A 22,364-nucleotide genomic window follows, 5' to 3' on the forward strand; every position below is an offset into this window, starting at 1 on the left:
CCTTCATAACTTTGTCTATGGGAAGGAGTCCTCACCACCCAGTGATGACTCCTCCCATCTCCACCGGTCCCCCTCCTCTTGGACTCCCCAGAACGGCCTCTAGACCTCTTTATTTCTAACTGCTGGTGTGACATCAACCGTCTCAACTTTTCTATTCCCCTTATTTACTCCAACCTCACCCCCTCTGAATATACAGCCCTCCGCTCACTCTGCAGCAACCCTGACATTATAATCAAACCTGCCGACAAGGGAGGTGCTGTGGTAGTCTGGCGCACTGACCTCTACTGGGCTGAGGCCAGGCGACAACTCTCAGACACCTCATCCTACTTGTCCTTGGACCATGATCCCACAGATGAGCACCAGGACTTAATCTCAAACATCATAACTGATTTCATCTCTTCTGGCTGTCTGCCTCCCACAGCATCCAACCTTATCGTTTCCCAGCGCTGCTCAACTTGTTTTTACCTTCGCCCCAAAATCCACAGACACAATTGCCCTGGCAGACCCATTGTTTCTGCCTACTCCTGTCCCACGGAAATGAATTCCACATACCTCGACTCCATCCTATACCCGGTCCAATCTCTCCCGACCTATGTCCAAGGTCCACATGCCCTTTGTCTCTTTAATGACTTCCGCTTTCCGAGCCCCCACTCCCTCATCTTTACTATGGATGTTCAGTCACACTACACCTCCATCCTCCACCAGGAAGGCGTTAAAGCCCTCTGTTTCTTCCTCGACTGCAGAACCACCCAATTTCCCTCTACTAACACTATTCCGCCTGGCGGAGCTGGTCCTCACCCTCAATAATTTCTCCTTTTCTACTCCCACTTCCTCCAAGTCCAAGGCGTAGCTATGGGCACCTGCATTGGCCTCAGCTATGCCTGCCTCTTTGGTACGTTAAACAATTCCTGTTCCAGGCGTACACTGGGCCTATCCCCAAACTCTATCTCCGTTACATTGATGACTGCATCGGTGCTACCACCTGCACCCATGCAGAACTCGTAGACTTCATCAACTTTACCACCAATTTTCAACTGCAGAAGATGCAACCCCTGGCACTATACCTCCACCCTCGACTCGGTCCAGGGATCCCAACAGTCCTTTCAGGTTAGGCAGAGGTTCACTTGCATCTCCACCAACCTCATCTTCTGTACCCGTTGTTCAAGATATGGGCAATTATACATCGGTGAGACCAAACGCAAACTAGGCAATCAGTTCACGGTACACCTTCCTGATCTCCCGGATGTTGGACACTTTAATTCTCCTTCCCATTCCTTTCTGTCCTCGGTCTCCTCCATTGTCAGAGTGAGGCTAAACACAAATTGGAGGAACAGCATCTCATTTCGCTTGGGCAGCTCACAGCCCAGTGGTATAAATATCGATTTCTCTCACTTCAGGTTGCCTTGGCATTCCCTCTATCTCTATCCCTCCCCCTCCCATGTTGCACTAACTTCTCATTTTCACTCTACAAACAGCTTACAGTGGCCTGTTTCTTTTATCATTGTTACATTTTTGCATCTTTCATTCATTGGTCTTTATCTCCACATCACCATCTATATCTCTCGTTTCCCTTTCCCGAAGAAGGGTCTTGACCCGAAACAGCACCCATTTGTTCCCTCCAGGGATGCTGCCTGGCCCGCTGAGTTATTCCAGCTTTTTGTGTCTATCTTCGGTTTAAACCAGCATCTGCAGTTCCTTCTTACACATTTAGTATATTGTGTTCAGTTCTAGGCATGTGGGGAACGGTTGTGCAAGCTGGGACTTTTTTTAAAAGATAGAGCATGGAAACAGGCCCTACGGCCCTCCGAGTCCATACCGACAACGATCCCCGCATTAACACTACCCGACACACACGAGGGACAATTTTACATTCATACCAAGCCAATTAATTTACAAACCAGTTTGTCTTTGGAGTGTGGGAGGAAACCGACGATCTCGGAGAAAACCCACGCAGGTCACGGGGAGACTCAGTACAGCCAAGCACCCATAGTCAGGATCGAACCCGGGTCTCTGGCGCTGTAAGGCAGTTAGCTCAACCGTAACGCGGCCATGCCTTGTAGCGCAAGAAGATGAGGGTTGATCTTAAAGAGGTGTACAAAATCATGAGAGCAATAGATCGGGTAGACTCGCAATCTCTTTCCCAGAGTAGGGTAATCAAGAACCAGAGCACATAGGATAAAGGTGGAGGGGGAGAGAGATTAAATAGGAATCTGAGGGGGTAACGTTTTACACAGAGGGTGGTGGGTGTATGGAACGAGCTGCTGGAGGAGGTAGTTGAGGCAGGTACTGTCGCAACGTTGAATAAACATTTAGACAGGTACATGGATAGGACAGACTTAGCGAGACATTGGCCAAACACAGGCAGACAGGACTAGTGTAGATAGGATGTGTTTGGCAGCATGGACAAGTTGGGTCGAAGGGCCTGTTTCTACGTTTTATAACTAACCTATCCACTCTGAAAATCTTGAGCTAGCATCCATCAGCTCTAGTTATCTCTGGACAAGCTTTTTGTGTAATGATTTCAGTTTTCTCTTCAGCCATTCACTGTTTGGCACCAACCTAGTCAATCCTCCTTTAACATTGCGAAGGAGAAGGCGAATAGGTGCCTTCCACAGGGTGATTGGTCTGGGGCACATACTTGACTCATTCTTCATTATCCCACCATTTTAATCCCCCATTTGTCACTCTAAATGTTGTTGCCCTTCAACTAATTTATCATGACATAGTTTCCAACTATTATTTTATTTTTGTTTTTTAAGTGTCAGAATAATATTCTATTATTCCTTTTCCATCTATCTTCAGTACAGTATTATCCATTTGCCCATCTTGAAACCCATTTGCACTACATTTGTACACGTGATAACCTATCTGCACACCCTGTTGCGTTATGCTGGCAATGTTCAGTTTCTTTGGACTCGTTTATTTATATTTTAATTAGTAAACATTATCGTTCTCTTAGTTTTTTACGGTATCACCAAATGCTGGAGTAACTCAGCAGGTCAGGCAGCATCTCAGGAGAGAAGGAATGGGTGACGTTTCGGGTCGAGACCCTTCTTCAGACTGATTCTTCAGATCAGTCTGAAGAAGGGTCTCGACCCGAAACGTCACCCATTCCTTCTCTCCCGAGATGCTGCCTGACCTGCTGAGTTACTCCAGCATTTTGTGATACCTTCGATTTGTACCAGCATCTGCAGTTATTTTCCTACATCATTTTTTAACATTGATATGTGCAGTTGTAGTGTACTGCAGGAAAGTAGATTGTAAATTATAGATATGAAATGATTACTTGGCTTATAATGAATTAATTGTAACTGTCAAGTTTCTCTCATTGCAAATGACGGTTGTTTTATATTTTGGTGCTTCTCTCTAGGTGGTGAAGACAGGTGGGACACCTAAGATTCCAGACTGTTTCCAACGCACTCCTAAAAAGCTTACAATCCCAGACAAAGCAGAGATCCTTGCAGTGAATGTGGATTCCAAGGGTGGGTACTTGTACATCACATATTTATAATAAAAACTGCAGATTTATTTTAAATGTGTGATAATATAACTAAATTCTAGCAAGTGGCCACAAGTCAGGTCTTTGGTCTGATTGCTTACAAATCCAACAAGGGTAACACCATAATCATAAAATACTTTAATCAAACTATGCAAGTCAAATTAGCAGTAACTAATGTGGAAGGTTACATTTGTTCCTCGTGTATTACATGGTTTTTAAATCTGAAAATCCAACTTGAGAACATTTTCATTGCACAATGCTGCATTTAAAATGGAAAGAGGCCTTTGAAGAACTACAATAATTACAATTGGAAATGATTTGGTTCAATCTGAAGTAACTTAACCAAAACATACTTAAGTCATATGGTATATTGGCTTTGTTTCATTGGAAAATTCCAATAAAAGTTATGATAAACAAGCAATGGTCTTAGCTTACAAAATATAATATCCTCAAAGGCACAAAATCTCAAAGTAAGAGTGGCCTTCAGTGACCAAAAAGAGAAGATAAACTTGTTATTCCAGAGGAAAACACTTAAAATGTTGCCAAAATGTAGAGGCTAAGGACTGGAGAAAACTTCAGAGTGCCATGGCATTGATAAGGAAATGAAAAATAGACTGGGCTGCACAGTGGCGTGGTGGTAGAGCTGCTGCCTTACAGAGCCAGAGATCCGTGTTCGATCCTTACAACGGGTGCTGACTGTATGGAATTTGTACGTTCTCCCTGTGACTATGTGGGTTTTCATCCCACACTTCAAAGATGTATAGGTTTGTAGGTTAATTGGTTTCGGTAAAATTATGAATTATTCTTAGTGTGTAGGATAGTGTTAGTGTACATGATGATTGCTAGTCGGCGCGGACTCTGGGCAGAAGGGCCCGTTTCTGCGCTGTATCTAAAGTCTAAAAACTAAAGACAAAGTCTAGACTGCAAAAAATATTTTGCTAAGGACCTATAAAACGAGCTGTGAAAGGTTCTGTGGATTTGTCAGAGTGAAAAAATCAGCATGTAAGAAGATCCTAAAACCACCTGGAAATAGTGGAAGACCACAACTCTGGAAGGAATAAGCAAGAAATTGGTGCTATTGTTTTGAAAAAGAAAGTTGCAGAAACTAATGGTATTGAAAGCAATGAACAGGGGTTGATGACCTGCATCCCAAGGTTTTGAGAGAGGTATCTGTTATTAGCTAACAACCCAAGCTGCACTATTTAATAAGGGGGAAGGAAAAATGTGAATCAATTGTAGGAAAAATAATTATAATATAATAATATATTCCTTTATTTGTCCCACACCGTGGAAATTTGCAGTTACAGCAGCAAAGTGGATGATAACAAGACCCATTCATTATAAATAAAAATAAAGATAATTGTCATCATTTACTGTTTTTTTTACTGTTACTGTTAACTGATCTGTTGACTGGTCTGATGGGAGTAGCGCTGGCTGTGCAGTCTCACAGCTGGAATCTTACTTTTAAAAATTGTAATAGAGCAAATCGAAAGAACAAACAATTGGAATGGTTAGCATTTTATTATGAAAGGGAAATCATGACTAAAAATATTGGTTGCAGATTTGATAATATGGAATGATTGAATGTGGTAATTTTGAACTTTTGCAATACTCTATGTGCCACAAGAGATTATTAAATACATTTAGAGAACAAAGGGTTGGAGTTGGAGTGAAGGTCTGTTAGTGACAAATGACACTCAGTTTGGGAGAATGTAACTTGTGCTGTGCCATTGAGACTCCAGTTGTTCACAATTTATATCACTGATTTGGATGATGTGACCATGTACAATATATTAATGACACAAAGTGCTGGAGTAACTCAGCAGGTCAGGCAGCACCTATGGAGAACATGGATAGGAGACGTTTCAGGTCAGAACCCTTCACAATGATTGTAGAAGGGGGAAGAAAAGCTGGAAGAGAATATATTTAATATATATTGCTGATATGAAGATGTTGGCAGTGAAAGTCAGAAGAATGTAGTGTGGTTTTAAGCCAAGTCAAGTCAATTTTATTTGTATAGCACATTTAAAAACAACCCACGTTGACCAAAGTGCTGCACATCTGATTAGGAAAAAAAAAAGAAACATACTGTGGCTTAAGGGTGAATAAAATGTTTTAGGGAATGGGTGAAGACATGGTATGTGAAATAACTAGAAAAATGTGAAATTGTCCTGTTTGGGAGAGTTTTTTAAATGGTGATTAAAGGGTTGTTCAGAGGAAGGCTGTATCATTTTTGGTAAATCATTTAAAGTTAGAGCAATTGCATAGAGCAATTGGGATGATAACCAGTTTGCTGACTTTTTGGGGGAAAAAAAATGAATTAAAAAGTAGCGGTATCTTACTAAAATTTGGTCTTAGTAAGACCACACAGAATACTGAATGATCACAACAAATTATCCTCCAACATTTCTGCCACCTCCAATGGGATCCGACTACTGGCCACATCTTCCCATCTTCACCCCTTTCTGCTTTCCGCAGACAACGTTCCCTCCGAAACTCCCTGGTCCACTCGTCCCTTCCCACCCAAACCACCCCCACCCCAGGTACTTTCCCCTGCAACCGCAGGAAATGCAACACCTGTCCCTTTACCTCCCCCTTGACTCCATCCAAGGATCCAAACAGTCTTTCCAGATGAGGCAGAGGTTCACCCGCACCTCCTCCAACCTCATCTATTGTATCCGCTGTTCCAGATGTCAACTTCTCTACATCGGCGAGACCAAGCGCAGGCTCGACGATCGTTTCGCTGAATGCCTCCGCTCAGTCTGTCTCAACCAACCTCAACTCCCCCTCCTATTCCCAATCTGACCTTTCTGTCTTGGGCCTCTTCCATTGTCAGAGTGAGGCCCAGTGCAAATTGGAGGAACAGCACCTCATATTTCGCTTGGGCAGTTTACACCCTCACGGTATGAACATTGACTTCTCTAACTTCAGGTAGTCCCTGCTTTCCCTCTCTATCCCCTCTCCCTTCTTACTTCTCCCACTAGTCTTCCTGTCTCCGACTACATCCTATCTTTGTTCTGCCCCCTCCCCTGACATCAGTCTGAAGACGGGTCTTGACCCGAAATATCACCCATTCCTTCTCTCCAGAGATGATGCCTGACCCGCTGAGTTACTCCAGCATTTTGTGTCTACCTTCGATTTAAACCAGCATCTGCGTTTTTTGGGTTTTTTTCCTACACTGTATGATCTATCCAATTTAGGAAGAATGCACTTATGATGGAGGGAGTGAAACAGAATCACAATTGATTTCTGAGGTGGAATGATTGTCCTTTGTAACAGAAATAACAGGAGGATATTTTAAGAGCTGAATATGGATGAATCAGTTAACATTACAGAGATAAAACTAATCTAGTTTCAAACGTTGAAAAATGGTTGGCAGGATCACCATTGAAGGACTGACCTATAAAGATCATAGAAAACATATTTGATCAATATTTGAATGAATTATTTTGATCCTAATATCATAAAGACTGTTTGTGTGCTCTTTTGTCCATTTTTTCATGTGCACAAGCCAGAGTTTCTGAATATCATGAACCAGGAAGATCAATGATTCAGGTCTGCATTGATTCTTGTCCTGCCGTAATAAGCGAGTTTGGTATTTCGACATTGGTCGCAAGGGCTAAGCATTCTCGCCGGCTGATCTGCTGCCTGTATGCAGACTTGCATTTCATCCTTATTTTCCAGTTTTGCTTCATAGAGGTAAGAAAATACTCCTTTAAAAATAGTAATTCGGTGTATTTATGGTTAATTTGTACTCCGGTAGACACAAAATGCTGGAGTAACATACCGGAACGGGCAGCATCTCTGGAGAGAAGGAATGGCTGACGTTTCAGGTCGAGACCCTACAGGAAGGGTCTCGACCTGAAATATCAGCTATTCTTTCTTGGTGTAAACCAGCGTCTACAGCTCCTTCTTGTTAAAACATCCCCACACTTGGTGCTTCATTGCGGGTTACAGAGCTCCCTCCCACCCCAGGCAATGTCATTTGTGCCGCCGTCCGGAGGAGACTCGGGCTCTGCACAAACTCACCTTCATTCCACACAAACCTCGCTCCTCTTGACCCCTACTCCACTCCCGGGAATGGCAATGCCAACAGAGGCTGTGGTCGCCAACGCTGGCTCCCTGTAGCCGGTTGTCTGGGTCTTGCTCCCTCGATCATGCCCCCGTTGCGTGTTTCCGATTACAACACCTGTAACCTGACGGAGCGGCACCCGACAAGCTCAATCCTCACAGCCAGCGCTGCCACGAGAGTGGTCCCCGGCATGGGGATTTTTTAAAGTGTAAGAAGGAGCTGTAGATGTTGGTTTACACCGTAGAAGAATGGCTGACGTTTCATGTTGAGACCCTTCCTGTAGGGTCTCGACCTGAAACGTCAGCTATTCCTACTCTCCAGAGATGCTGCCTGCCCCGCCCGGTAAGTTACTCCAGCATTTTGTGTCTACTGGAGTTCAAATTAACCATGAGTACACCAGATTAATATTTTTAAAGCAGTATTTTCTTACCTCTACGAAGCAAAACTGGAAAATACGGATGAACGCAGGTCTGTATACACGCAGCAGATCAGCTGGCGAGAATGCTTAGCCCTTGGACCTCCAGAAGTGCCATCATTCTTGAACTCTGCCTTGCCTTTACTCAAAAGGATGCATTTGTTTTCCAACCAGAATTACGAGAATTGAAATGATTTTTGCAGTTCTTCCTCTCCAAAACTAAAATAGCATGTTCCAATTCTTTTAAAGTGAAACCCTGCTTGAAGCAATTGTATATTTTATCCAATTCCGAGTAATAACTTTTGGGTTATTTGAAAATTTTCTGCTCGGACACTGAAACTTTAAAAATGATCAAAATGAATGCAAGGTTTATTGAACTAGTCTGAGGTTATAAATTGATCTCATTATATTTATGCAGTTATATACTGATCTAATTATATGTAATTGTTGTTATTTTTTAATTAATTAAACTGCTATGACCACCAGGAGTTCATACTGTGCTGAAGACAGGGAGCTGGGTACGCTACTGTACCTTTGACCTCGCTACAGGAAAAGCTGAACAGGAGCACAACTTTCCAACAAGCAGTGTTGCTTTCCTTGGACAGAATGAACGCAATGCAGCGATTTACACAGCTGGGCAGGTAAGTAATGTTATAATTGGCTATCTCTTTGGATTATAATCCAGTATCAATATTACTATTGAGGTTGATGGGTGTTATTAGAATCAGTGGAGCCAAATTTTGTCCGTGGATTTTCAGTTCAGTTTAGTTTATTGTCAAGTTTGCCGAGGTACAGTGAAAAGTTTTTGGTGCGTGCTAACTAGTCAGCGGAAAGACAATACATGATTACAATCAAGCCATTCATAGTGTACCGATACATGATGTGGGAATAACGTTTAATGCAAGATAAAGCCAGTAAAGTCCAATCAAAGGTAGTCTGAGGGTCACCAATGAGGTTGATAGTAGTTTAGGACTGCTCTCCAGTAGCATGATTCAGATGCTTGATAACAGCTGGGAATTTGGAGGTGTGTGTTTTCACACTTCTGCACCTTTTACCCAATGGAAGAGGGGAGAAGAGGGAGCGGCTAGAGTGCGACTCGTCCTTGATTATGCTGGTAGCCTTGCCGAGGTAGCGTGAGGTATAAATGGAGTAAATGGAAGGGAGGTTGCTTTGTGTGATGGTCTGGGCTGCGTCCCCTATACGCTGCAATTTCTTGCGGTCGGATGGATCCTGGCTGTGATGCATCCTGATAAAATGCTTTCTATGACACATCTGTAGAAGTTGTTGGAGACATGCCGAACTGCCTAAGCCTTCTAAGGAAGTAAAGGCATTGATGTGCTTTCTTGGCTGTTACTTCAATTTGAGTGGTCCAGGAGAAGTTGTTGGTGATATTTACTCTGAGGGATTTGAAGTTCTCAACCATCTCTATCAGCGCCGTCAATGCGAACTGGGATATGTGTACCGCTTTGCTTCCTGAAGTCGATCACCATCTCCTTTGCCTTGCTGACATTGAGAGAAAGGTTGTTGTCTCGACATCAGGACATGAAGTTCTCAATCTCCTTTCTGTACTCCGTAAATTTGTGAATTGAATTAGATTTGTAAATGGCTGCACAGTCGTGGGTGTACAAGGAGTAAAGAAGGGGGCTGAGAACACATCCTTGTGGAGCACTTGTGTTGAGGATTATTGTAGAGGATGATTTATAGAAATATAGAAACATAGAAAATAGGTGCAGGAGGAAGCCTTTTGGCCCTTCGAGCCAGTACTGCCATTGATTGTGATCATGGCTGATCATCCACAATCAGTAACCTGTGTGTGCCTTCTCCCCATATCCTTTGATTCCACTAGCCCCTAGATTCTCTTTTAAATTCATCTAGTGAATTTGCCTCCACTGCCTTCCGTGGCAGAGTATTCCACAAATTCGCAAAGTCTCTGGCCTCTCCTTTATTCTTAGACCATGGCCCCTGGTTCTGGACTCCCCCAACATTGGGAACATTTTTCCTGCATCTAGCTTGTCCAGTCCTTTCATAATTTTATGTATCTATAAGATCCCCTCTCATCCTTCTAAACTCCAGTGAATACAAGCCCAGTCTTTCCAATCTTTCCTCATGACGTTGCACTGCTTCAATAGCAAGGATGTGCTTCGTCAAATTAGGAGACCAAAACTGCACACAATACTCCAGATGTGGTCTCACCAGGGCCCTATACAACTGCAGAAGGACCTCTTTACTCCAATACTCAAATCCCCTCATTGTGAAGGCTTTCTTCACTGCCTGCTGTACTTGCACGCTTACTTTCAGTGACAGGTGTACAAGGACACCAAGGTCTCGTTGCACTTCCCCTTTACCGAATCTGACACCATTGAGATAATAATCTGCCTCCTTGTTTTTGCCACCAAAGTGGATAACCTCACATTTATCTATACTTCATCTATTATTATACTTCATCTGCCTACACACTCAACCTGTTCAAGTCACCCTGCAACCTCCTAACATCCTCTTCGCAGTTCACACTGCCACCCAGCTTTGTGTCATTGCTACTGTTACTTCTAATTCCATCATCCAGATCATTAATATATATTGTAAATAGTTGCGGCCCCAGCACCGAACTGTGTGACACCACCACTGCCTGCCATTCTGAAAAGGACCCGTTTATTCCTACTCTTTGGTTCCTGTCTGCCAACCAATTCTCTATCCATGTCAATACCCTACCCCCAATACCGTATGCTCTAATTTTGCCCACCAATCTCCTGTGTGGGACCTTATCAAAGGCTTTCTGAAAGTCCAGATACACTACATCCACTGGCTGTCCTTCATCCATTTTACTTGTCACATCCTCAAAAAATTCCAGAAGATTAGTCAAGCAGGATTTCCCCTTAAGAAATCCATGCTGACTTGGACCAATCCTTTTACCGCTATCCAAATGCACAGTTTTGACCTCTTTAATAATTGACACCAGCATCTTCCCCACCACCAATGCCAGGCTAGCTGGTCTATAATTCCCCGTTTTCTCGCTCCATTCTGGAAAAGTGGGATATCATTAGCTACCCTCCAATCCACAGAACTGATCCTGAATCTATAGAACATTGGAAAATGATCACCAATGCGTCCATGATTTCTAGAGCCGCCTCCTTGAGTAATGTGTTTCTATGATAAGGGGCATTATATAGATGTGCTGAGGTAAGGAATCCTTTTTCTCTTTCCACAACCTCTCCCAAAGAGCTTGTGATTCTTTTGTGTGTTAAGTCCTGTTGGTTAAAGGATTGAGTAAACCTGAGAAAGATTAATCTTTTTCCTGGCATTTTTAAATGTTCATTTTTTCAGTATTTGTTTGTAGCTGTTTGTATTCATCATTCACGATAAATAGATGTCACTGACTGGTCCAATGTTGTTTTTGTTTAATACTAGTAGCTCTTGGAGCACAGGAGGGCGAGGGGTGATTTTATGAAGGTGTATAAGATCATGAGAGAAATGGGTAGGGTGATACACAGAGTCTTTTGCGCAGGGTAGGAGAATCAAGAACCCGAGGACACGAGTTTAAGGTGAGGGGAAAAATTTAATAGGAACCTGAGGGGCAACGTTTTCTTCATAGGGTGATGGGTGTATGGAATGAGCTGTCAGAGGAGGTAGTTAAGACAAGTACTATCGCAACATGTAAGACATTTTGACATGTAAATGGATAGGGAAGGTTTAGAGGGCCAAATGCAGGCAGGTGGGAATAGTGTAAATGGGGCATCTTGGTTGGTATGGGCAAGTTAGGCCAAAGGGACTAGTTATGTGCTGTATGATTCTATGACTATCAATGTTAATTTGTAAAGGGACTCAAAAGTACTGGTAGGTAATTTCAGGAGTGTCTTATACGTTGTGTATCCTGATCAATTTGACGTAGCAATGTTTCCATGTTAATTCAACCCTTGTTTTTTTTGTGGAAGCGATCATGATTCTTGGAGATTCTTTGAGGAAGCTTTATTTTCCAAAAAAAGTCCCTTGTCTTTTCCCTCCTAACCAGTAAAAGTATTTGACTTGTATGTCACTTTACAGAATTGTTCTATTGATTAATTGAAGATATTAACTAATACTAATTGTTCAGTGGCTGTCCTTCGATCAAAATGGGTACATTTTCTTTGTTACTAGAATCATGTGAGATTCCAGGGAGTGGTTTAATGTTAATTTTGGAAGTACAGTGTTCAATTGAAAATTCTGCATTAAAACATTTACATGGTCCCAGTTTGCTATGTGTGGTATTTTGATGTATTATTTTACACATGAAGGATCAAAATCCAAATAGATTCCTGACAGTCTCGTGAACAAATTTTTTCTGAATGGTATTTTTGGTTTAAGGGTGACTTGAAACTCCCACCTCCCTAAACACTGATCAAAGCCAAGTTATACTATGACCCCTATGGTTCAAAAGACCTTGGGATATATTTTTATTTTTCTCTTGAGTAATATTTTGACCAATGATTTCACACCATCTACATCACAAAAGCAATTTGTTATCTTTGTAATAGCTCTGATAACCAGCCATTTTCAAACTGCTTTTGTATTTGTCTGTTACTGACGTTCTCGTACACGCTTTTCTTGGCATCCATTCAGATTTTTTCCACTGCTGTCTTGGCTAGGCACCAGTTTTAACATCGAAATATTTGCCCATTTTAAAATCTTATCCATGCTTTGCATAGCAATGACTCTTGCGCTGGCAAACTGCCTGGACCATTAGCAAGGCAGTTTTTAATTTATTTTCTGATTCAAATTGCAGCAAGTCCTGTCCCTTTTTGCCATTTCCTCTGCTGCTCCCTATTTCATTTTGTGTATGAAGGAACTGCAGATGCTGATTAAAATCGAAGATAGACACAAAATGCTAACCATCATATGTCTTGACCCGGAATGTCACCCATTCCTTCTCTCCAGAGATGCTGCCTGTCTCGCTGAGTTACTCCAGCATTTTGTGTCTCTTGATTTTGTGTACTCCTATTTCCTTTCCCTTTTGGCAGCTTTGCAATAAAATGCCGAGAATTTAGGCTCTCTATAGACAATAGACAATAGGTGCAGGAGTAGGCCATTCGGCCCCTCGAGCTAGCACCACCATTCAATGTGATCATGGCTGATCCTTCTCAATCAGTACCCTGTTCCTGCCTTCTCCCCATACCCCCTGACTCCGCTATCCTTAAGAGCTCTATCTAGCTCTCTTGAATGCTTTCAGATAATTGGCCTCCACTGCCTTCTGAGGCGGAGAATTCCACAGATTTACAACTCTCTGACTGAAAAAGTTTTTCCTCATCTCTGTTCTAAATGGCCTACCCCTTATTCTTAAACTGTGGCCCCTTGTTCTGAACTCCCCCAACATTGGGAACATGTTTCCTGCCTCTAACGTGTCCAACCCCTTAATAATCTTATGTTTCGATAAGAACCCCTCTCATCCTTCTAAATCCCAGTGTATACAAGCCTAGTCGCTCCAGTCATTCAACATACGACAGTTCCGCCATTCCGGGAATTAACCTAGTAAACCTACGCTGCACGCCCTCAATAGCAAGAATATCCTTCCTCAAATTTGGAGACCAAAACTGCACACAGTACTCCAGGTGCGGTCTCACTAAGGCCCTGTACAACTGCAGAAGGACCTCTTTGCTCCTATACTCAACTCCTCTTGTTCTGAAGGCCAACATTCCATTGGCTTTCTTCACTGCCTGCTGTACCTGCATGCTTCCTTTCAGTGACTGATGCACTAGGACACCCAGATCTCATTGTATGTCCCCTTTTCCTAACTTGACACTATTCAGATAATAATCTGCCTTCCTATTCTTACCACCAAAGTGGATAACCTCACACTTATCCACATTAAACTGCATCTGCCCACTCGCACTACCTGTCCAAGTCACCCTGCAACCTCATAGCACCTTCCTCACAGTTCACACTACCACCCAGCTTTGTATCATCTGCAAAATTGCTAATGGTACTTTTAATCCCTTCATCCAAGTCATTAAAGTATATTGTAAATAGCTGCGGTCCCAGCACCGCACTAGTCACTGCCTGCCATTCTGAAAGGGACTCATTTATCCCCACTCTTTGCTTTCTGTCCATCAACCAATTTTCTATCCATGACAGTACCCTACCTCCAATACCATGTACTCTAATTTTGCCCACTAATCTCCTATGTGGGACCTTGTCGAAGGCTTTCTGAAAGTCGAAGTACACCACATCCACCGGCTCTCCCCTGTCAATTTTCCTAGTTACATCCTCAAAGAATTCCAGAAATTAGTCAAGCATGATTTCCCCTTCGTAAATCCATACTGACTCGGAACGGAACGATCCTGTTACTGCTATCCAAATGCTCTGCAATTTCGTCTTTTATAATTGACCCCAACATCTTTTTAGTTATCTGCCTTAATCTCTCTTCTTTAAAGCAGTTTTTCTCGGCCAAATTAATGTTGAAATTCAATTTAGACTATAGAGTTGGGACTAATGCTGATTGGTGGTGCCAAATTGAGGTGGTGGTAAAAATTGTTTTAATCATAGATGTGATGTTTACAGTAGTACTATCCAGTACTTGGAGGTTGTAACTGCATTGGCAGTTGGTGTGGTGGTTAACATATCTAAATAAATGTTGGACAGTTAAAATAGAGCTTAAATTCACTATTGAAACCATAAGGAACTGTAGACACTAGAATCTTCAGCAAAACACAATGTACTGGAATAACTCAGCGGTTCAGGCAGCATTAGTGGAGGGAATCAGTGAGTCATTCTCTACAGATGCTGTCTGACTCGCTGAGTTTGTTTTGTTTTGTTCTATGTTTTTCATTATTGAATTGTAAGTCTTGTGGAGTAATGAATTCTGCATTAAGACTATGTAGAATTGAATTTCCCAATTGAACCAGTATCTGCAGTTATTTTCTTACACTACCTGTGAAATAAATACTATTGAATTTAATTTGTGTGTTTGGTCATATTCTCCTTGCTGGCATTACTTAAGACCAGATACATATATGATGCAATTGTAAACCATTTGATTCAAAGTTTTGATCATGTTTGTTTTATGTGGCCAATTATGCTTTAAATGAGGACAATTCACAATCTTAATCACATGATAAATTCATTACTGGGGGAATGTGCAAATTATTTGTTTACCCTGTTTGAATGCATTGTTCTCTTTGCATGTTATTGTTTGTAGGAGTCACCCATCATCCTCAGGGATGGAAATGGCACAATCTACCCAATGGCTAAAGATTGCATGGGTGGAATTCGCGATCCTGATTGGTTAGATCTTCCACCAATTACTAGTCTTGGAATGGGTATTCATTCTTTAACAAACCTTCCTGCAAATTCATCCATTAAAAAGAAAGCAGCTGTCATTGTAATGACAGTAGAGGTAAGTTGATTTAAATCTAGCTTATTGGAATTTGGACTTTGTTATGGACTGTAACTTATTTTACATCATCAATCAGTGAACCATCAATGATCAAGTGCTTAATAATAAAACAAAAGAAATATAATCTTTGGGCAAAAGACAATTTTGGGAAGAAGAACACTTGGACCAGGCTATTGAGATGCACTTTTATAGACGATTGATAAATGAGACCAAATTATGTACAGGCAGCACTTCAGGCTAACGGTTTTGGGATGTGATAAACGTTGGCACATAACCTTGGGAGTATGTATAATTGGAGAAAATTTCTTTCAATTTTGGATTGAGTGGTAATTTGTGTCGATTAAGTGCCAGCTTGTATGCCAGTATGTAAGACAATACTTTGGTATTAGTTTTCAAGACTGAAATATTTTGCTTGTAATGCTGTTTGGCTTATTTATCAATGTTATAGTGTTGTTTGCCGATGATAGAAGAAAAATCCTTGGAAACCTTGTCCATTTTGTTTTAATGTTCTATTTACCCCACCTCTCCAATAAAGTTCTTGAATATTGCTCAATGTACAATAATGCTATAAATAATAAATTTATAATTTGCAATTGATAAAAATAAATTAAAGTAAGTTATCTTTGGCTGCTTTGCATTGCTCTGATAAATGTGGTGTCTAGCAGAGCAAAGTGAACTTCTGCATATTTCCTTGCTAACATGAGTACTGTGGACCCATTGAAATGGGTTAGATTGGCTGAAGGGAGAAAGAATGAGTGCAGCTATATATCACTTTGTTTTTAATGTGTTTGTATTTTTAGAAATGTGAATTTTTTTTAATGTTTTTTTTAATGTCAAGGATTTTCGCAGGTATTTAATTTAACTGACAGCTTAGACATTTGGTGTACCTTGGGACATGGCATATACCACCTGTTGTAAATTGTCAGTGCAACCAGAACTTTGTAATGGGAGATTCCTGGTCTATGCTGAGGACTAGCCTCTCAGCAGATAGTAATGTCTTAGATTATGCTGGACGAAATTGTGTGATCCAGGCGCAGCTGACTGATGATCTTGGGATATTTCAAAATTTGACCGAATAAATTATTTGACCATGAATTGACCTTTGATTATTTGGATGCTTTTCATTTTTGTTTGGGGAAGTGTGAAATTTGCTAGAGGTAGACACAAAAAGGCTGGAGTAACTCAGTGGGTTAGACAACATCTCTGGAGAAAAGGAATATGTGGCGTTTTGGGTCGTGACCCTTCAGGCTGAGATTTAGGGGAAAGGTAAATGAGAGAGATGGACGATGATATAAAGAGATATAGTACAAACTAGACCAAGTGGTCTCATTGGGCCCAAACCTCTCCTACATTGGTGCAGCACCCTCTCCCCCCTTCCCCCCCTATCCCTCCATCCCCCCTCCCCCCCTTTCTCCTCCCTCCCCCCTCCCTCCCTTGGAGATAGATTTAAACTTTAAAATGTGAATAACTTAAAAAATATAACACCGATTTCAATGAAACTTCTTCCATTAGAACCAAAGGGACGACAGTGAGTAAGGTTGGCCTAAGAATGTCGCGCTATCATGTACCGTTTTGGCTGTAGTTCAGGAACAAACAAACAAACGAGTTTTAGCATATAGATGAATGAAAGATATGCAAAAAAGTAACGATAATAAAGCAAACATGCCATTGTTAGCTGTGGGCTTGTGGACTCCCACAAGGAGTCTTGTACATGGTTGTATGTTGATCTATTTCCTGATAATTAATTAATGTTTTTATTTTGCCATCTGCAGAAACAAGCATTAATGCAACATATCCTGAGATGTGATTATGAAGCCTCCAGACAGTACTTGATGAATCTTGAACAGGCTGTTCTGTTGGAACAAACACCACAAGCCCTAAATACATTTCTAAGCAATCGGTGTGATGGGAATCGTAATGTTTTGCATGCTTGTGTGTCTGTCTGTTTCCCCACAAGCAATAAGGAGACGAAAGAGGAAGAAGGTGAATGAACATTAATAATTTGATCTATTAGTTTCAGGCAAAGTTTTTGTGATTTTGAGGATTATTAACCTCTTCAAATTTTGTGCGTTTGCATAATGGTTGTCTCAACAAATCAATCTTTTCCTTAAAAATATTAAATGTAAGTCGGGATTGTATTTTGGATTGTACATTTGATGGGGATGTATCTTGAATGCACAATGCATATTCAAGTAGGAATTTTGAGTGAGTTGCACTTGACTATTGCCCGTTTATCATGGTGAGAATTTTTCTATTTTCAGCATTTTTCTCTCCCTTTGATTATTATTTCAGTCTGAGATTTGGTGCATTTGGGCATGTTACCGATGGTCTGCTCAAGCTATTTTCTTAAATCTACAATTATTTTTGGAACTCTTTCATGTGTGTAAATTTTATGCCAGTCCTGTTTTTTTATACTTGTATTGGTACTTTTTTGTGTGCTGCAAGAGGTTGGTGGTTCATTGGGAACAATCTGTTTTTGGTGTTTGGATGTCAGAAGATGATAATTGGACTGGAATGTGTAACCTTAGAAGCACAACATAGTATGAGCTGATGCACTTGTGGCATTTTATGGTGTTACTTGGAGTTCTGTTAACCCATTCAATATCAGTTCAAAGTTTGAATGTAAATAGTTGTACAATTGAAGCTTTGTTCTTATTGTCATCCACTCTGCAAGCAAATTGCTTTTGGCATAAACACACCCATATTACTGAGAGATAAGATCTTTGGACATGCTGTAAATGAAAGCCGTAGCACCAGGGACCAATCGTTGTCCTTTTACTGCTTTCAATACGTTGCACTGGTTGAAAACATGTTTTCTTTCCCCTGTAAACGAATACAGCATTATGGTTTTTTAAAAGTCAGTTTTTAAAATAATAATTGGAAGTTCAAAGAATCTTGGGAACTGATATTAAAAACTGGCCTGATTTGGGGATTGTGGAGAATCTGTGGTGATTTGATTGCATTTTGTCCATTTGAGAAATTCCTAATAGTTGGTTTAATTAATTGTGTGCCTGACATCCTTGGTCTGGCATGGTGTCAATAAAACTAAATCAATGTAGATCCACAAGAATAATTTGTTTTGCATACACAATTATCCCAGTTTAGTCTGTTTAATTCCAATACTTTAAATATTCTGACCAAGCATTTGACTTGCTTTCTATAAAATTAAGTAACTTTCATCCATGATACATATACTTTAAGAATAGTTTGTAACTGCAATTTTCTGTCACATGATTCGTCTTGAAGAAGTTCGTAATTTGGAAGGCTTCTGGGTCCTCTGCTTATAACCAATCTGTTTCTGAAACGACAACAGCTGTGTTTTCATATAGTAATAATGTTGACTGAAATCCAGAGAATTTAAAATGTAAAATGCTCAAAATTCTGCAGACAGGGCCATGTAGGAGGTGAGGGTGGATGTTTCATGTGTGTGACCTTTTAATTAGAATTGGTGAAAGCTGGCAATCAAGTTGAAAGAAATAGCAAAGTTTGGGTTGGTGATTGCAATAATATATTCCTTTATTCGTCCCACACCGGGGAAATTTACAATATATGGGAGGGTGGGGCAGCTACTGGTGGAAAAGTGAAGAAGGGAAAAAAAACACAGTATGCCAGTGAGAAAGTAGAACAAAGGGCAGATTAATGAGAGTATACAATGTCAAAGCGATTTTGTTAAAAAAAAATCTGTCCAAATAAAGGAAAAATTAGCGCACATCGTAATGGTGGAATCATTATATGAAATGTTTGCACTTGATGATGAAATGCTGGGTACTCAAATGTTTGAGGTAATTTTGCGCAAGCTGTAATTGAGCTTTGTCAGAATGAAAAATAATGTTATCTGTGGCATTTCTGGCAACACTTGTGGAACGAATTGACATTTCTCGTTGGCTACTGTTTTTTTGGAAAGGTGTAGGAGATGACGGTGTTCTGTCTATCAAATATTGATAATATCAAATATTGATGTTCCAAAAATGTTTATCCAGTCTACATTATTTTCCACTTCATTAATAGAGAAGGCTGCATCATGAGCAGCAACGGTGCACAGAATTGTAGTTGTACTGCATTTCACCGTAGTATTTTGAATTTAAGATGGTGGTGTCTAGAGGGTTTATGACAAAAATCCATATCTCAGCGCATCAGGTTATACTATCCCAGTTCCATGTGTATCATTTTCTAAAGCTCCGTTTCTGTGAATTTTCCAAATCCGTTGAATAAGTATGGCAGACAAAATGCAGGGAGGAACTGCAGATGCTAGTTTAAACTGAAGACAGCCATAAAAAGCTGGAGTAATTCTGCAGGTTAGGCAGCATCTCTGGAGAAAAAGAATAGGTGAGGCTTCAGGTCGAGTTGCTTCTTCAATAAGTATGGCAACCAGATACCCAACATTAAATCTCTCGACCTGAAACGTCGCCCATTCCTCTCTCCAGAGATGCTGCCTGTCCTGCTGAGTTACTCTAGCTTTTTGTGTCTTATCTTCGGTTTAAACCAGCATCTGCAGTTCCTTCCTACACATCAAATCTGCTATCCTTCCAGAGAAGACGACACCGGCCATAATACTGGACACAGGTGGATATATTGAAAAGATTCCCAGAATGCGCCTTATTCCGGGCAGAGATGCGCACCAACATTTAAAGTAGCTGAAGGTTACGGGGTGAAGGCAGGAGAATGGGATTAGGAGGGAGAGATAAACATAGCACAAAAAGTAAGGAAATTTGTGTTTGGTAGATTATTTCTTTGTTGTAACAATGCTTCTTGGCAATAAATCTTATACCGTTGGAAAGCCTGTTTATTTCCCTTTTAAATGGTGTCACATTTGTAAGGAACATGCATTTGTGGGATGAGCAGCAGAGCTGAGTATGTGGGTTGCGCCCATGAAAAATCTGCCAAATCTTCTCTGCCAATGCCAAACAGCTTATTCTGCCATTGACTCTTGTTCGGTGTTGTTTGGTGGATTGGATGATTGAAGTCTGAAGAAACAAGACATATTGGCAATTTAACAATTTATTCATTTAATAAACAGGAGCCTCAGTAGCGTGTGGAAGAACCATACACAGCCACAACAGCCTGGCACCTCCTCATGCTGGTCACCAGCCTGGTCACACACTGTTGTGGGATGGCATCCCATTCTTCAACCAGCATTTGTCGCAAGTCAGCCGACGTGGTTGTGTTGGTCACTCTGGCACGAACAGCACGCCCAAGCTGATCCCACAAGTGTTCAATGGGGTTGAGGTCAGGACTGCTGGCAGGCCATTCCATCCTCTCCACTCCCAAATTCTGGAGGTAGTCTCTGAGAAACCCTGCTCTGTGGGGGCGAGCATTGTCATCTTGGAGGATAGAGTTCGGTCCCAGACCGTGGAGATATGGGATTGCCACTGGTTGCAGAATCTCATCTCGATATCTCTCTGCATTGAGATTGCCTCCAATGATGACAAGCCTTGTTTTTCCAGTGAGGGAGATGCCGCCCCACACCATCACACTGCCTCCACCAAAAGATGTTACTCTATCGGTGCAGCAATCAGCATAGCGTTCTCCGCGTCTTCTCCACACTTTGACCCTATGATCCAACTGCCGTAGGCAGAATCTGGACTCATCGCTGAACATAACGTTCCTCCACATGTTCAGGTTCCAGTGCACGTGTTGTCGACACCAGCGCAAACGGGCCTGACGGTGAAGGGCAGTCATGGCAGGCCTCCTGGCAGCCCTATGAGACCGGAGATCGACTGCGTGCAGTCTGTTCCGAATTGTCTGGGCAGAGAGCCGTCGGCCATATCGTCCTGCAAACCTTGACTGCAAATCTGTAGAAGACAGCCTACGGTTCCTAAGTGCTGACAGGGTGAGGAAACGGTCTTCTTCGGGTGTCGTCTTCTTGGGACGCCCACTTCGCGGCCTGTCTCTGACATCCCCCGTTATATGGAACTTGGCCTTCACTTTGGAGATGGTACTAGGGCTCACTCCAAATAATGCCGCAACTTGGTTTTGCAGAACACCAGCTTGAAGTTGCCCTATCGCACGGGCCCTATCCAGATCAGTCAAACGTGGCATGCCGATTCTTGGAGCAGACACCTACTGACCACTGTAGCAGGGCCCATGCTCACAGATGCTGCCAATCAGGTGCCAATCAGGCACCTGTTTGTCAGCACCTGGGGGTACCAGAAGCTCAAAACAAGCGTCAATAGCAACAGCAGAATAAGCTGTTTGGCATTGGCAAAGAAGATTTGGCAATTTTTTCATGGGCGCAACCCATATACTCACTTGGGCAGTATAATGGCAGAGCTGGGAGAGCTACTATCACATAATTAGAGTTCAGTACCCCCCTTGGCTGCTGTCTGTGTGGAATTTGTATGTTCTCCCTATGGCCACGTGGGTATCCTCCGGGTGCTCCGGTTTCTCCTATCCTAAAGACGTCAGTTTGTGGATAAATTGGTGTCTGAAAAAATGCTGAGGCTAGATACTAGAGGCTGTATGTGACATTGTTTAATCGAGTATTGTTCCACGTGTATCAATAGAAGTGATCGCTTGTCAGTTTCAATGGCAATTCAAGTAGCAACTGTTCTTGAGGGACAATGGCATCGGATTACTGTCAGGACGTTATATGGAAACAGGAAATGTGGTGCATTTCTGATCTGTCATCAGAAACCTCTTCCAGAGTTTGTTGTAATAAAGTAGTTTCCCATATTGTATGTCCTGGGTATTTGGCCATTTTTTGGTAGTGTGGTTAACTGAACATTTGCTGTACTGTTGCCCTGGTCGAGGTAAGGAGCTTTTATTAATTTGGTAAATCAGGCTTGAGAGAATATTCACACAAAAACTTGTATTTAGAAGTAATTGCTCCTTTCAATAGCAAAAACATACATTTTATGGCTGTTGAAATGATCTAGTGTCACGAGACAATGTAGATAATTATTCAATAGATACTCTGCCAGAATCCCAAAATTCAGTCAGCCACGGAAGTTGATCAGAAAACAAGGCAACGTCTTTGGACTGACTTAATGGGGTGAAGTTTAGAGTGGGATCAAGA

General features: G+C 41.6%; 1 protein-coding gene across 16 annotated transcripts in view; it reads left to right on the forward strand.

Moving 5' to 3' along the window:
• The window catches only part of ubr5 (ubiquitin protein ligase E3 component n-recognin 5), a 139,863-nt gene that overhangs the window by 53,676 nt on the left and 63,823 nt on the right, over nt 1–22,364 (forward strand). For all 16 annotated transcript variants that reach the window (XM_078397767.1, XM_078397768.1, XM_078397771.1 and 13 more), the window contains 4 exons: nt 3,371–3,482; nt 8,473–8,627; nt 15,152–15,349; nt 17,122–17,332. In XM_078397767.1, coding sequence (XP_078253893.1) covers nt 3,371–3,482; nt 8,473–8,627; nt 15,152–15,349; nt 17,122–17,332 — 676 coding nt within the window. The remainder of the gene's footprint in view (nt 1–3,370; nt 3,483–8,472; nt 8,628–15,151; nt 15,350–17,121; nt 17,333–22,364) is intronic.

This window comes from Rhinoraja longicauda, chromosome 4 (genome assembly GCF_053455715.1).
Source record: "Rhinoraja longicauda isolate Sanriku21f chromosome 4, sRhiLon1.1, whole genome shotgun sequence".
NCBI lineage: Eukaryota > Metazoa > Chordata > Chondrichthyes > Rajiformes > Arhynchobatidae > Rhinoraja > Rhinoraja longicauda.